The sequence below is a fragment of the Colossoma macropomum genome, unplaced genomic scaffold (genome assembly GCF_904425465.1).
Source record: "Colossoma macropomum unplaced genomic scaffold, Colossoma_macropomum, whole genome shotgun sequence".
Taxonomy (NCBI): Eukaryota; Metazoa; Chordata; class Actinopteri; order Characiformes; family Serrasalmidae; genus Colossoma; species Colossoma macropomum.
Window position 1 is genome coordinate 27921951 of NW_023494792.1, and position 16107 is coordinate 27938057.

Below are 16107 nucleotides of genomic sequence, written 5' to 3' on the forward strand. Positions count from 1 at the left end.
TTAGAGACCAATCTAGGTGGCGTGTCTTTTTTTCTTTACCCCCTGATTCGGGGTTGGGGGTGTGCAGAGTGACCTCCATGTGTCACAGTGGGGATGAAGGGCTTCTTAATCCAAGCACCTTTAGGCTGATGGGCTTTGCTCTGGTCCTGGGCCGCAGCCTGTTGTGAGGGCTGCTGCTATGAGATTCGGAATCCTGGTGGTGAAGCCACAGCTTCTGCCGAGGTCCCAATGAGAGGGGCATTCGTACCTTCTTGGGGTACCTTCCTCTTACTTTTTTTCTTCACACTGCTTCTGCACGGTGGCGACCGCTGGGCTGATGAGGCCTCTGGTGTCCAGAGCCTCGTCTAGCAGCTCCAGTTCTGCCTGATAGGCCATCAGCAACTGTTATGCGTTCACGGCCCTTACGGACATGGCAGCTGCCTTTCAGTCATTGAAGACTGAAGACAGTCAACTTCTAGGTGGGCAGGTTGTGGGATGCTATAAGGGGGGCAGATGAGAAAATCTACTGCTCTCCATGTCGACCCACTTGAGTGCTGAACCTCCTTTGCAGAAAAAGGACTGCTCTATGAACGTGTGTCAAACTGGCAGCAGTTGTCTTGTGAAGCACTGCTGCTTCCCCTTATAGCAAGGCATGGTCTTCCTTGAAGACGTCTGACCAATGGATACCAAGCTTTTGGGGCCACGTGGAGCAGAGCCGGGATGCTGGTGTCCACTTCATCAGCTAATATAGTAGATAGATAGTTAGATAGATAGGGTTCCTGAGAGCTGCCAGCTGAGTCCACTGGTTTGAGAGTGTCTGCTTTCATGCTTTGAGGCTCTTAGGGGGAAAGCAAGCACAGTGTTCACATGAACCCAGAGATGCTAGTGTAGCATGGACATGTTGCAGCCCTAGACACAAAGTGCAAACCGAGTGAGTGTCCATGCTCAAGATCTTATTCTCACAGACACGTCTTGGCTGGGGCTTCACACTTCTCCATGGCGAGTGAGGGATCTGCCATCACCATGTTTCTTTTGAAACACAGTATAGTGTGGTAGCTTGCTGCTTTGGAGAGAGGCTCGCCAGTATTCTCCAACTGAATGAGGTGACATGAAGCAGGTAGTGTTTGGTGACCCAGTTGTTAGCTCACTGGGAACAGTTCAGCTTGCCTGTTAGCCTCGTTCACCGTGTCAGAGAGCTTGCTTCTGACAGAGCGAGGCTGAATTAATGACGTTGTGCATTAGGTCATTAGGCACTATTCACTTCACAGACCTAACAGGGCTGCCACACAGACCACTGACCAAAGCCAATGCTAAACACATTAAAGAGGAAATCCACCGATTTTTAATCATTTCTATATAATGGTGTGGTTGAGATGTAAACAAGGTGTTTTAAAGTGGTCATTGGTGAAATGGTTCATTGCAGAGGAACCTACTTACTTCTTCACCTTTCTAGTCTGGGTGGATTTTTCACACGAAAAAAAAAACAAAAAAACACCCTGAACAGCATTCTTCCTCCTGCAGTCTAGATCATGGTTTGAGAAGCTGCTCAAGTCGCTGTCAGTCACGGAAAACACGCCCGCGTGTTCTGTCTGTCACTAGAGGCCACGCCCTCGTGTGCTGTCAGGCGCTGAAAACACGCCCCCTGTGTGCTTTTAGTCATTCGATGCCACGCCCCCTCGTGGTTTGTGGAAGACCTGCATATTTCTGCGGCTGTGTTTCGGTGTGTTCGTGGCAGTCAGGTGCCGTGACTGAGCTGAGTCAGGTTAGTGATTTCCCGAGCTTTCTTGAACAGCTGTATCCTTTGTATGTTTTGGAGCACATTCGTATCTGTTTTCTTTTTAATGTGTGTCTTGCGTTTATCTTCGCTAGCTGGTTGAGGAAGATAGCTGGGAGGCTCAGCTGCTAACGCTGTTCTGTACGAGGTGAATTGTCGTTAGCACCGGAACTTAGCCGGAGCATTGCCTAACCGTATTAGCGTTGTGGTGTAGTTATATAGCTATCTATCTTCCTGGTTGTCTAGTTCACGAATATGCACTGTCAGCGCAGAGGTATTAAATGAATTAGCTGTCTGGGTAGCTGGACATTTCTGTTTTGGTAGCTAAGCGGAGGAGGCTGACGTTAGTAGAGAGTTAAGAGAGCCTCAGCGCTGCTAACGTTAGTTTCGTCTTGTACTCAGTTTGCTGGCTACTTCGTTATTAGCCTTAGTTGATCAGCATTTGTCTAATAACTTTATATAATTTTAGCACCGTGTTTCTGCTGAATATGCAGCTTAGCCCACTGTTTTGAACAGGTCAGCTTTCTCTATGTTGATTTTACTGAAGTTGTGCTAGCTAGCTAATAGCTTCCTGGTCAGAGTGTCGGACGGTGTCTGCGTTGTAGCTATATTTATGCTTGATTTCAGATTCCGCATTCACACTGATAAAGACACTGTCACTCATCTCATTAAAGAGAAACAGTGGCTTATTATCCGATCAAAAGTATCTAACCTATCTGTATCTCTAAGTTACCTAACTAGCGACTTACCTAGCTAACTACTTGTGCTAAAATCTTCCTTGTGTTTTAGGTTTGAATCTCCTTTTGCTGATATCTGTTCTCGCAGTGAAATACGCATTTTACAAAATGATAAGAGCAGGAGGTCAGTCTTCATTTTAATTTATCATGTAAGGCTTTATGGTTATTTATAAATTGAGGATTTGAGTGCAGCTTTTTTCAGTTCAGCATCTCTGTGTTCTCTTACAGGAATCCTGAAGTTGGCAGCACTGGTTTCTGTCTTCTTCTTGGCAGCTTTTCTCGCCTTTGAGCTCCTAGAAATTAACTTGGACTTTAATTTCGCTCGTATGTTCGGTAAATATACCCAGCCCGTGATCTGGAACGTTCTTTTTACTATGGAAGTGCTCAGCGTTGTAGGCATTTCACTTGAGTTTATTACAAACTGCAAACAGATTATCTGTGTTAGAGCAGAGAAAACATTGACATGGGCAAATACACTATATGGACAAAAGTGTTGGTAAACACCTCTTGATCATTGAAATCAGGTGTTTCATTCAGTCCCATTGCCACGGGTGTATAACATCAAGCACCTAGCCATGCAGTCTGCCTTTACGAACATTTGTAAAAGAACAGGTCCTTCTAAAGAGTTTGATACTGTAATCAGATACCAAGTCAGGTCATGAAATTTCTTCCCTCCTAGATATTCCCCAATCAACCGAGAGTGGGATGATTGAAAAATGGAAGCGTTTAGAAACCACAGCAACTCAGCCACCAAGTGTCAGACCACTTAAAGTTACAGAGCAGAGTCGGTGAGTGCTGAGGCGCATAGTGCATAAAAGTTGCCACTGCTCTGCTGACTCACTAACTGCATAGTTCCAAACCTCCTCTGCTATTAAAATCAGCACAAAACTCTGCTGGGAGCTTCATGGCATGAGTTTCCATGGCCGAGCAGCTGCATGCAAGCCTTACATCACTAAGAACAGTGCCAAGCGTCAGATGGAGTGGTGTAAAGCACGCCGCCACTGGACTCTGGAGCAGTGGAAACGTATTCTATGGAGTGATGAATCATGCTTCTCTGAGTGAATGGCAGGAGAACGTTACCTGGCTGACTGCATTGTGGAGGAGGGATAATGCTATGGGGTTGTTTTTCAGGGATGGTCTAGGCCCCTTAGTTCCAGCGAAGGAACAGTTTGTGGGAACAGTTTGAGGATGGCCCTTTTCTGTTTCAGCATGACTGCACACCAGTGCACAAAGCAAGGTCCATAAAGACATGGCTGGGTGAGTTTGGTGTGGAAGAACTTGACTGGCCCGCTCAGAGCCCTGACCTCAACCCCGTTGAACATTTTTGAGGTGAACTAGAACAGAGATTCTGAGCCAGGCCTTCTCATCCAACATCAGTGTCTGACCTCACAAATGCTCTTCTGGATGAATGGGCAGAAATTCCCACAGACACTCCAAAATCTTGTAGAAGGCTTCCTAGAAAAGTGGAAGCTGTTATAGCTGCAAAGGGGGGACCAACTTCATATTAATGCCTGTGAGTTTAGAATGTCATAAAAGCTCCTGTAGTTGTCCCAGTACCTTTGTCCTTATAGTGTATGTGAAACTGAGGTTAAGTGTTTGATTAAGGGAACTTTTAGGATTCTTATTCAGGTGGGATGTTAGCTGTTATTAAATGAAAAAGTATTTTGTGTTGTTTTTATGGTCCAGATATAATTTCCATTTCATATGATTCTAGCTGTATTGACACTTGTTGTGTAGCACAAACAGCACATTTGATGAATTTTCTCCTTTTCATTACAGCAAGATCTGCCCCCAATGAAGAGGCCCGTAAGTATATTTATTACCCTTCATTAGTACCAATTCAGTAATGTTCACTAATTAAATAAATAACTAATATAAATGATAGAATTCTGTCTTGTTTCAAATCCATGCATTCACTGAATAAGTACAAAGCATGTCTGCCATATCTAGGATTTCTTAAAGAAAACTGGCTACAATAGGCTGGACTTTGCCAGTTTTCATCAGTATTGTGAATACAGGTACACTTGGGGACCTTGTTGTCAGTGGTGTTCTGTATAGGTTATGTATTTTTGCAAATTTAGATTTCCAAGAAGTCCGAATAACTTTAACGGTGTCTGCTTGAATGAGGACCCTTTGTTAATGCATTCTTTAGCTAAGCCATAGAGTTTTTAGATTTTATCTTGCTTCGTAGTTCTCACCCCAGGATCTATTAACCCGCAATACTTATTCTTAACTCGTCAGTCTTTGAAAAAATAATGTTTCTGTGTTGGGGATCGAAACATCCCTTCTGGGTGTGCAGGTGGTATTGCACAATGGTTTGTTAACAGGATCTAGGTAGCTGTGGAGTTAATAGAGGGTGTGGTACGAGGTACAGGTGTTTGCTTTGTCACATTTATCTGGCCTTTCTTTTGGGAATATGTGTGTGTGTGTTTGTGTGTGGGTGTGTGTATGTTTTGTTTATTTTACTTGCATTTCTGAAATGACCCTGTGCATGATACATACCGAGCCAGTTTAAGGGGAGCCTGACCATCTCTCGTTGCTCCTCTTATAACCAAAAATGACTGCAAAACACTAGAGTGACCCACATGCAACTCCTCAGTGAATGGGGGTGATTGGAGCTGAAAATTAAACATGTGTCTGGCCATTTGTGTTGGATCATCCTTTAATTTTGGAAAATAGAAGAATGTATTCCTTTAGAAAAGTCAAAGAAAACATACTGGTATGTTTCATTTTTTTTTTACAGCAAGTAGGGTGCCTAGTAGTATTACTGCTACTGAGTGCTGATTGGTTGGCGAGCTGATCAGCTCATTGGCTGAGTGAAGCAGTTCGTGCTCACTGACGTCACGAACGTACACGAAGCACAGTTAGAAAGTCCTGGAGCTGGAGTTCAAGAGTGTTCAAAAATATAACAGTGGTGTTAAGATGTTGAAATGAGAGAGTTTTTCTCTATGAGAAAAATGATTTACATGATTTTTTTTTTAAACTATGATTTTACACAGAAACTCCATAGGAACCCATTCATTTTGGACTCTCTCAGGAGCGTCCTCTAGCATCTGACAAACCCAGAAGATGTTACTGATTAGCAGTTCTTCTCACTAGAAATTCCCTGTTTAAAGCTTTGTCCTTCTCAGATCTGGTCTTGAAGTTCCACTGCCATCCACAGTCTAGTGTTTGACCTGCTCCAGCACACCTGGTTCAGTTAAACACTTAATTGACACGTGCTTTATGACTTAGAATGAAAACATTAAACTGGGCATGACAGTACTCCACAACTGCATTTGAGAAAAAAGTATTACGGATAATTAATTGCAGAAAAGCAAACATGCATGTGTAAATGTATAAGAAAGATAAGCTGATTCATATTCATTCTCTTTAGCTACAAAGCAGTCACGTTACAAATGCGGTCTGTCGAAGCCCTGTCCTGAAGACCACTTCTCCTTTAAGATGGCCAGTGGAGCTGCCAGTGTAGTTGGACCCAAACTATGCGTAGAGGACAATATGTAAGTATCTCTTCGTTTTCTGCCTGGTATGTGCTTTTTTTTCCCCCATCTGCGCTGTTGACTCTGCAAGTTATGTGTGTGCAGTGGCTGTTTCCAAGTGCTGAAGTTGTGGTAGCAGGAAGGCAAGAACAGGTTTCACTGTGAAACACATCTGACGTTCTGTAGTGCACTGAGGAAAAGTGAATTTAGAAATCATTGGCTCTCAAATAATAAACAACAAATGTCATTCAACCGTTTTTTTCTGATATTTAGCATATGTTTGTCTGGTACGCAAACATTGTCTTTGCTGAGGTAGCATCAGCTGTAATACTGATGAGAAAGGAGAACAAGCTCCATGCAGAGTATGTCTGTTTGCTTTAGATTGAGCCTTTTCTCTTTAGCCTGTCTTGCAGGCTTTCAGTGTGGTTTAGCACAGAATGCTGGTATGGTCATTGCAGTATGGTCATTTGGTGAGCCTTGTTTGTGTGGATCTAGACAAATGGCTTGGCTCATTTTATTGGTGGAAAATCCAGTGATGAACCGGTTTAGTCTTTTGTCAGAAGCAACCAGATTTTGAAAATGTTAAGGAGCTTGAGATGCATGATGCCATGATCGTAACAATGTTTTTCTTCTAAGTCTAATCACTTATCATATAATGTATTTCGCACAGTATAAGGTTCTTTTTCCTTTTTGCAGCTAATCCGCCTTTGTGGGCAAACGGCTCTGTTTTGGTCTTATTTGACCACATAACCTAGTTTCCACTTTATTGGGAAACTTTCTACAAGATTTTGGAGTGTCTGTGGGAATTTTTGCCCATTCATCCAGAAGAGCATTTGTGAGGTCAGATACTGATGTTGGATGAGAAGGCCTGGCTCAGAATCTCTGTTCTAGTTCATCCCAAAGGTGTTCAGTGGGGTTGAGGTCAGGGCTCTGTGCAGGTCAGTCAGGTTTTTCCACACCAAACTCACCCAGTCATGTCTTTATGGCCCTTGCTTTGTGCATTGGGGCACAGTCATGCTGGAACAGAAAAGGGTCTTCCCTAAACTGTTCCCACTAAGTTGGAAGCATTCAATTGTCCAAAATGTCTTGGTCTGCTGAAGCATTAAGATTTCCCTTCACTGTAACTAATGCCGTCCTTACACCAAAGGACTTTTCAAGTGATTTCATTGTCGCAGACAAATTTCCAGTGTCGGAATAAAATCATGAGAGTCTTGCTAGAGTTGCGTCACGTTCGTGTCATCTCGATCGTTTAGTGTGAGGTGGTCAGGGCGGCTGTTTTAGGTCTGTCTTTTTCACGCCTTGATGCTACGACAAAATCAACCGTGTTTAATATTATTGGAAGTTTTAAGTCTTGGCTCATGCAAATAGTGACGTGCCAGGGGCACACGGGAGAGTGAGCAGGCGAGCGCATGCGCATGGCGCGATAGAGAGAGAGAGAGAGCAAGGGAGAAAATGCTGGAGTGAGAGCCTGAAATCTCTGTTAAAAGGCAAATCTGCTCCACTTTAATACAATAATCATATTAACTTAAAATGTAAACTGGCTGTTTTAATATTTCAGGTTCACTGAGTGTAACAGTGATGTAAGGAAATGTGCAGAGGACTTTAATAATGGCATTGAAGAAGCATCAATTATTTTATTTTATTTTATTATTATTATTATTTTTTTTTTTGCTTTCTGTTACAGTGGTTTCTTATTTTGCTTGTTTGTTTCTTATGGTTTAGTACATAACACCCAGTCACCAGTGCTGAATCGCTGCATGTTTTGTTGTGTAAATCTTCATGTTAAAAAAAGAAGTAACTGCACATTTTACAGGTTAATTAGTAAAATTCTGGGCGATGATCTACCAGAATATACAGTTCTACAGTGAACTGATCTGAGCCCCAGATGTTTACATGTCCAGTTTCCCATCTGTACTGCTATGTAGTGGAAGGAAAGGGTTTATCTGCTTGTACATTTCCACCGGGTGCATGATGGGACATAAACTCAAAACCCTAGCTGCAGTCCTGCAAATTGTGACCCTGCAAGATTCCCAGTCTTTGCAAAATCATAGTCTGTGACTAAAAGCTGTGACATTGTCTTTAGGTGTGAGAGGGTTTCAGACTTTAGTCTTTCAAAAGTCTTTACAAATTCTTCTCAAAGTCTTCTAGTGTATGGTTAGCATAAGGGTTCTAGACCAACCCCTGAAACACACCCTATAGCATTATTTCTCCTCCACAACTTTACAGTTGGCACAATACAGTCAGGCAGGTAACGTCTTCCTGGCATTTGTCAAACCCAGACTCGTCCATCAGATAGAGAAGTGTGATTCATCACTCCACAGAATACGTTTCCACTGCTCCAGAGCTGTTGTTGCTCCTGGGTGCTTCCATTTCACAATAATCACACTTACAGTTGACAGGAGCGGATCTATTAGGACATAAATTTCACAAACTGACTTGTGGCAGAGGTGGCATCCTATAACAGTGCCATGTTTAAAGTCACTCTTAAAGAGCTCTTCACTAGGACCCATTCTACTGCCAGTGTTTGTCTATCGAGACTGCAAGGCTATGTGCTTAATTTTATCCACCTGTTAGCAAGGGGGGGGCTGAAACACCTGAACTCAATAATTAGAAGGGGTTTCCCAATATTAGATATGAACTCATTAGACTATAGATGACCACTGATGACCATTTAAGTATCACGTGAAACCCTGTTTTCCTCACCTTTAAGAAGTTAGTTTAATGTAGGATGCAGACATCAAGTTTCAAAACATACCTTTTACTCCCCAGTTCATACAGTCATACAGAAAACGGCTTGTTTTGAATTTACTCTTTGTGTGATGTCATAAAACCCAACGCGTGCATATCCTCCTGTTTAGCCTACGGCAGTTTAGTCCCGCTCATTCAAACTGAAATTATATGGAGTGTTTCAGCCTAAACTGCTTTTTGAATGAGGAAAATTACAGGACAGCCAGTCAGAACAGAGCATATTTACATATGTCTGTCTTAAAGGTACAGTAACAAGAACAGCCTGTTTAATTCTATGGGATAAAGAGAGGTTGGAAAATAGTGATGTAAAAAGGAATTTTGACATTTTTGAAAAGAAAAATGTGGGATCTTGCATCTAGTTCTCAAGGTTTTTATGTTGTTTTAGCCCATAATGTTGCCTGTTCACACAGCTATTTACTTATCAACCTCCACATCCTCTGCATCCGTCCCAACTTTGCATCATGAAGTGCCAATCACCATGTCATTTTTAAGCTGCCACAATATTGAAAGAGAGTGCTAACATGAGGCTTAATAGACACCCACAGTTAGCTTGTTTTGCAACTGTGAAAGAGGAACTAAAGCGGTTGTGCTTTTGAGTGATGAGACTTAACATTTTGTATTATCTTATTATTATTATTATTATTATTATTATTATTATTATTACTACCTGTCAGTAAGACTTTTAAGCGTACCAATATTTGTGATGTGCAAATTTGAGGGGAAAAAAATCCTTCGCGATTTTTTTCTTGGATAGCTTTACAATTTTCTGCATGATATTTCTGTCCTCAGATTGATGAGTGGGGTGAAGAACAACGTAGGAAGGGGTTTGAACATCGCTCTGGTCAATGGTAGGGCTCGACTGCTTTATAATGAAGACTTGGACTTTAGTGAGCCATCATCACTGGTAATCACTGTAATACATGAAATTTCTATTTGTTACAGGAAGGACTGGCCAGCTCATCAAGACTGAATTCTTTGACCTGTGGGCTGGAGGTAAGCATTTGTTTCCTCCATCCATTCTCACACTATTCATTTGCTTTTTCAGTGATTATGCATTGCTGTAGCGCATGTGTATATACATGCAGACATGTAGCATGTAGATATAAAATCAGGTTTAAGTTGTTTGCATCCAGTGCCGCTTAAAAAAATGAAATGTGCAGACAGTAGATGGCACAATAGTGCAACCTAAAAAGACCATACTCTGCAGTTTTTAAAGCAGCTGTTCTTTTATAGATATTTCATGATTTAATTGTTGGAAAAATATAACTCTCTCCAGATGTCAACCCACTTATCCAGTTTCTGAACAAAATCGAAGATGGAACAATTGTCATGATGGCCACTTTTGATGACTCTGCTACAAAGTGAGTGCTACTTACTTATAGCCAGACCTGGAATATGAATATTCTTTGTGGAGATTGTCTTTGTAATTTGTAATTATTTATAGTTCTCTATATAGTTTTTGTCTTGAAAGATATTTGAGGTTAAAGTGGAGTGGTATTTGAATAATTTTAAAAAAGTACTATTTATTAGAGATGCACCGCTCATTAGTTTTTATGACTGATTCTAAGTTCTCTACAGCCAAGTTGGTCAGTGGCTGTCTTTGATCAGCATTTATGTTTTTAACTCGAAGCTCACACTGAGAACACATGAAACGCACAAAGAACACAAAATAAATAACATTATTTGCTCTTTAACAAGCCAAACTTGCCAAAATTGTAATTAAAAAAAAATGGTTGCCTATTTATATAACAAACAAAGTGCTACTTTGAAAGTAAGAGGCCACTGGCTATTTAGCACAACGAGTCATGTATAACGATATGGTGGTATAGGTGTAGCGGCTGCACTCAAACAGAGCGAGTGCATTCCTGCCTCCTGTTATTTATGCCATAAACCTATAACACAGATCACTCGAAATAAAAAATACATTTTCTGATTGTCTGATTTGAAGCAAAAATCCGCCAGTTTATATCTTGCATCACTACTATTTGCACCTAAACTGCAGCCTAAAGTTAATTTGGAAGGTGTAAGGTCAGAAAATAAAATGATTGTTTCTAAAGTCTTCTTATGATTTCCTTTGTATCAAACAGGCTGAATGATGAGGCAAAGCAGCTAATATCAGACCTGGGAAGTTCAAATATCAGCTCACTAGGCTTCAGGGACAACTGGATCTTCGTTGGAGGAAAGGGGATCAAAACAAAGAGTCCCTTTGAACAGGTGAATTTGCACAGTTAATCTAACTGTTAAACATTGTCAGAGGAAGCTGTGGTCTGGACGTTTGTGTTCACATTGGTGTTGGAAAAGGAGCATGCCTTGTCTTACAAATACAACTTATTTGGGACCATCTTGTTACTGTCGTTCCAAGTTCACAGACAAATAAGAGTAAAATTTCTTAAAAGAGTAGTCTGTAAGTTCTGGTTCTGTGAAGTGAAATGCAAATTAACCTTGTTTATTGTGCTCAGCACATCAAGAACAACGCAGAGTCCAACAAGTATGAAGGCTGGCCAGAAGTTCTGGAAATGGAGGGATGTATTCCTCGAAGACAAGACTGAAACATCAGCTCTCTTGGACCAAATGACCCACAATCCATGTGCCCAGTCAGTGAAAGCTTAAAAAAACAAAGAAAGAAAATTCCAGTAAGATTTAAAATTCCTCCAGATTCCACCACTATATGGAAAAGGTCTTTACGTTTAGGTATTATGAACACCAGCCTAAATTTACTAATTCATCAACCTAAATTCAAAATGTTGCAGTTTACCTTAACTGCTGTACCTTTTGTTATGCCTGTTACAACTGGCTATTTGTATTTATATACAGCTTTACTCATTAATCGAGTGTGCTGGGAAACAAAAAAAAAGGTTTTCGCTGTGTTTGCCAAGTCCGTTCTGTCTCAATCTCAGTGCTTCTGTTGTATTAGATTCCTATACTATTGACTAATGACAGTCATACTTGTGAGCCCTGATATTGTCACTAAATAGATCATTGGTCATGTTTATCTCACTGTTTATCTGTATCGATAATGTTGCAATAATTTAAGTAGTTTTTAATGCCTGTCTTGAGGACAGTCATTTTAGATAGACAGGAATAATACAGAGCACATCACATGCAAGGCTTAGTGCGTAACTAATCTCAATTCCAAATAAGAAAACACTGGTGAATATCCGAATCTTCATGAAAACTACGTAAATGAGTTTTACGAAGAAATTTCTTCTTAAGAACAGTTGATGAATGAGGCCCAATATTTCTAACTCCTAGTGCTAGTTCATGAAAGGCTGCATATACACTGACCAGCCACTTCATTAAAACCACCTTGTTTCTACACTAATTTTATCAGCTCCACTTAGTATATAGGTGCACTTAGTAGTTCTACAGTTACAGACTGTAGTCCATCTGTTTCTCTGCATACTTTGTTAGCCCCCTTTTACCCTGTTCTTCAGTGGTCAGGACCTCATAGGACCACCACAGAACAGGTACTATTTTTGTGGTGGATCATTCTCAGCACTGCAGTGACACTGACGTGGTGGTGGTGTGTTGCAGTGGTACGAGTGGATTAGACACAGCAGGAATAGCCTCCAAAGGTTAGGCAATAATAGGCTCTTATTGGCTGCATTAGAAAAAATCTTGTTAGGAATCCACGCTAGTACTGTATTGATAACAGTGACGTTTATAGCTAACATTGGTCGGATTATGTTGCTTGTTGTTTTTGGTCACTTAAAGTACAGCTGTATGCAAAAGTTTGAGCGCCTGTGGTCAAATGTGTTTTAAGTGAAAAAAGTTACACATCCTCTACAGGGAACACATTTCAGCACATTTTTAATGCACCATTACTGTTAATTTGCTGAATTTAACATAATGGAGGCTAGAGTTTTTTCATATACATATATATTTTTTTTAATTCCGGTATTTAGTCCAGCAATTAAATAGAAAAGGTGCACTAAGGTCTACAGAAAAATGCCATATTTGTGTGTTGTCTGTAGAGGATGTGCATTTTTACTTAGAAAAATCAAACAAACGTATAATTTGACCAGGGTATTCGAACATTTGCTTGCTGTGACCTTCTGATCTGCTGTGTGCTTCCGTCTAAGCCCCGCCCACTTTTAACTGCCCTAAATATATATGTACACCACTGTGACACTGTTCAGCTATATCAAATATAAAAAAACGATACACAAGACATTTGACAGAGCGGAGTGATGCGTTCATGACTTTTTATATTCTTTGGGTGTTTGTAAGGGAGTAATCTTGGGAAAGTTTGACAATCGTTTTGATGTTAGGTGGCTGTGTGAATGAATCTGGGCTGTTCCTTAATGGAAGGATTGTTGTGATGGACATATGCCACACTCCTCCTCCTTTTGTATTTATTTATTTATTTTAGTAATATTTTTGGAGAAAAGATTGTAGCTCCTTTGCAAACATTAGAAAGCACCAGTCCTTACCTTTGCCACTGTGTTCAGTTTTTGTCAAAATGAACGAGCGTACTGGTTTATATTCTATGTGCACAAGCAAACTGGCTCAAATGCCAGTGTATGTTAAAAAGAGCATTGTCACTGGCTGAGAGATTCTATGCAAAATCCTAAAAAAAGCTTAGTATCTTTACTCTTCCGTAGTTGTTCTTAAGCCCAGTCTTTAGGGGTCCATGCATTGCACATTGCCCCCCCCACCAAGCATGGCATCTCTTGTACTGGAATTGAGAACATCCACTGTGCTGTAAAACGTTGAACTATTTGAGATCCCCCCGTGTGTGAGTGCAACCCTTGTTTGAGTATGTTTTGTTTGTGGAAAGACTACAATGAGTGATTCTATTTCTGTCTGTCAGTAGTTTAAAGGATCTGATTTTAAATGTGAATATTTTTTAGATACTGTGTGGATACTTTTCTTGTTTCAGTCTATTTTTCTTGTCTTTTCTTTTAAATAAAATCATGCCTGTAAACCTGAATGAAGCACATAATCATAGCTGTTCACATTTGCAGTTTCTCTTGTGACAGGAGTAGATAAGACAGTCATGATTTACTGAAAAGAAGGAAAAGCACAAATTTCTCAGTTCAGCTTCCTCTGCTGTGGTGTTGCAGTGTCTCTGTTCAAATGCAGTGTGGCAGGCTGTTATGACACTTGTGGATTTGTCACATGTAAACCCTTCACTTGTATTATGTGTACAGTTTTGTGCCTTGTCTATATTGTGACTTCTGTTGGCACATAGAAATCTGGTTTGCCTTTAGTTGAACTAAAGCTTCCATCGGTACATTTTTATGTTCCAGTAAGAAATGTGTGTATCTGAATTGTATGTTGCTAAGTGGTAGATTAGATTATGAGAGAACCAATGATGTGCCTTGTTTTACCCCAAACAAGCCAGCCAGAAGCCAAATTTCAGTCCTTACTCCAGCTGAGATCTGTTTTTTTTCTGGAATATTCAATTGTAACATAAATGATTGACGTTGTTTTGAAACTTGGTCTTCATTAAACATTTGTGTTGTCTTCCTGATTCTGTTTGGTTACATCCTAGAATTGGTAGCTAGAATTCATAGACGGTTGATTTTCAAAGTCTCACAACTCATCACAAATGGGCTGTTTTACAAAGTGAATGTAGTCATAATTATGGATGTAGACCAGGAGAGGGTCACTGTGGTGTCTGATTCCTAATGGATGAAGACACAATTCAGAGGAATTTACCCAACATGCTGCATGTACTCTTTAGACTTCACTAGAAAGATGTGACCATAAAATACATTATATAAAATATATAAACACCAATGTATCAACCTGCATAATTCAGTCACTGAGATGTGCAGTTATTCACAGTGGTTTGATGTGAAATGGTTCGTTGTAGAAAAAACTGACGACTCAAATTTCAGATACAGTGGTGATAACCAGGGGCTGTGATGTCTACAGTGCATGTTTTTACTATCCAAAATAACCAGTGAATCTACACATTTTTATACACTGTTAGAAATAAAGGTTCTGTGCAGGTACATTTTTCATTCTTCAAGGTACAAACAATGTAAATGTTTCCTCAAAGGTACAACAGTGGTTTTAAAGTCCAGTTGTGTACCTTACGTTTTTCCAGGTGAAAAGTATGTATCTGTACTATTTCACAACCTAATGCTTTAAAACAGAGCAATAAAATAAAAGTCCTGGAGACGAGACGGGGGGGTGTGGAGTCGGTACAACTTAGAAAATATGATTTAAATGGATTATGGTACAATTATGTTCCCTGACTAAAGGTACTGAGATGTACCCTTGAGGGTTCCACCCCAGTGACAGTTTCATCAAAATAATGGTCAAAATGGAAAAATAAGTTTCCTTTGGGGACTCTTTCGCCTTAGAATGCCCTGCCTGTACTCCTACTCCATAAATGGATTTAAAATATGTAAAATCTAATCTCAAAACTATCATAAAACAACGTCTCCAGGACCAGGCAGTGTATTCTTAAACATTTCATGTAATAGCTTCCTGTGATGTCATGTTAAAGGCTTCAGAGGTCTGGTTCTCTCACCACTGCTGTGAACAACTCACAGTTGGAAGGTTTCTCTACGAAAGAATGTTACATTAAAACCACTCTGAATGACTGTTTACACCTTCGTGATTCAATTATGCTTAAAAAAATTAATTACACTGATGCATTAGATCTGAAGCTTTTGTTCAACATTTAAAGTGGAGGAAAGCCTTGATAGTTTTTAATATATTTTTTCCAAGCTATAATATTAAAGTACAGTGAGCAGTTTGTATGGTTCTTACACCTGAGCTATATAACCAGCAGCTTCACCAGCTACACTACATCATGTATAGCCCAAACACTCGTTCAGCAGTCAGCTACCGTCTAAATTGGGGTGGGGTTGGGTCCTATAGTTAAAGTCCTATAGTGCACAGCACTGCACAGTTTAGTGACTTTTCCTCTCTAATGTACCCAATTTGATTCACAAGGGGCTACAAAAGTAGCTCATCAGTTGAACTGTGTAAGGGAATATACTTAATTGTGCAGTGCCATGACCGTCCTGCATGCAAGTATGACATCCTTGGTTCACTGCTGTATGAAGGTCAGTCTAGCAGAAGACCCCTTCAGACTTCATAATGCAATCCACCCTGAGCATCACTAACTTAAAAAGCAGTAGTTCATAGTTTGGTTGGTACACAAAAGATGACCCATTAAAAGGCTACTGAAAGGACATGACTAACTTTCATTATTTCCTTATTTGTACTTGCATACTTTTTAAAGCTATGATACCTGTTGTCTCCTCAGTAACAGTTCAACACAGCTTCATCTGTGGGCAGAACAGCAGCCCTTACACTCTGAGGATAGTAAATTCAATTCTGATGATAACAGATTTATTAAACTTCTGATATTGAACATAATTTTATCAAACAAATCTGAAAATATCTAGCAAAATATATAGATACA

At 40.2% G+C, this 16107-nt stretch overlaps 1 protein-coding gene across 1 annotated transcript; it reads left to right on the plus strand.

Annotated features, from left to right (window-relative positions):
• The first annotated feature begins 1648 nt into the window (after positions 1-1648).
• On the plus strand, positions 1649-12105 carry fam3c (FAM3 metabolism regulating signaling molecule C). The gene is made up of 10 exons (XM_036576766.1): positions 1649-1741; positions 2543-2614; positions 2719-2823; positions 4270-4296; positions 5867-5990; positions 9507-9565; positions 9660-9710; positions 9994-10078; positions 10805-10931; positions 11177-12105. The coding sequence occupies exons 2-10, from the start codon at positions 2599-2601 to the stop codon at positions 11264-11266; spliced, it is 684 nt and encodes a 227-aa protein (XP_036432659.1). The 5' UTR covers positions 1649-1741; positions 2543-2598; the 3' UTR covers positions 11267-12105.
• Positions 12106-16107: the final 4002 nt, after the last annotated feature.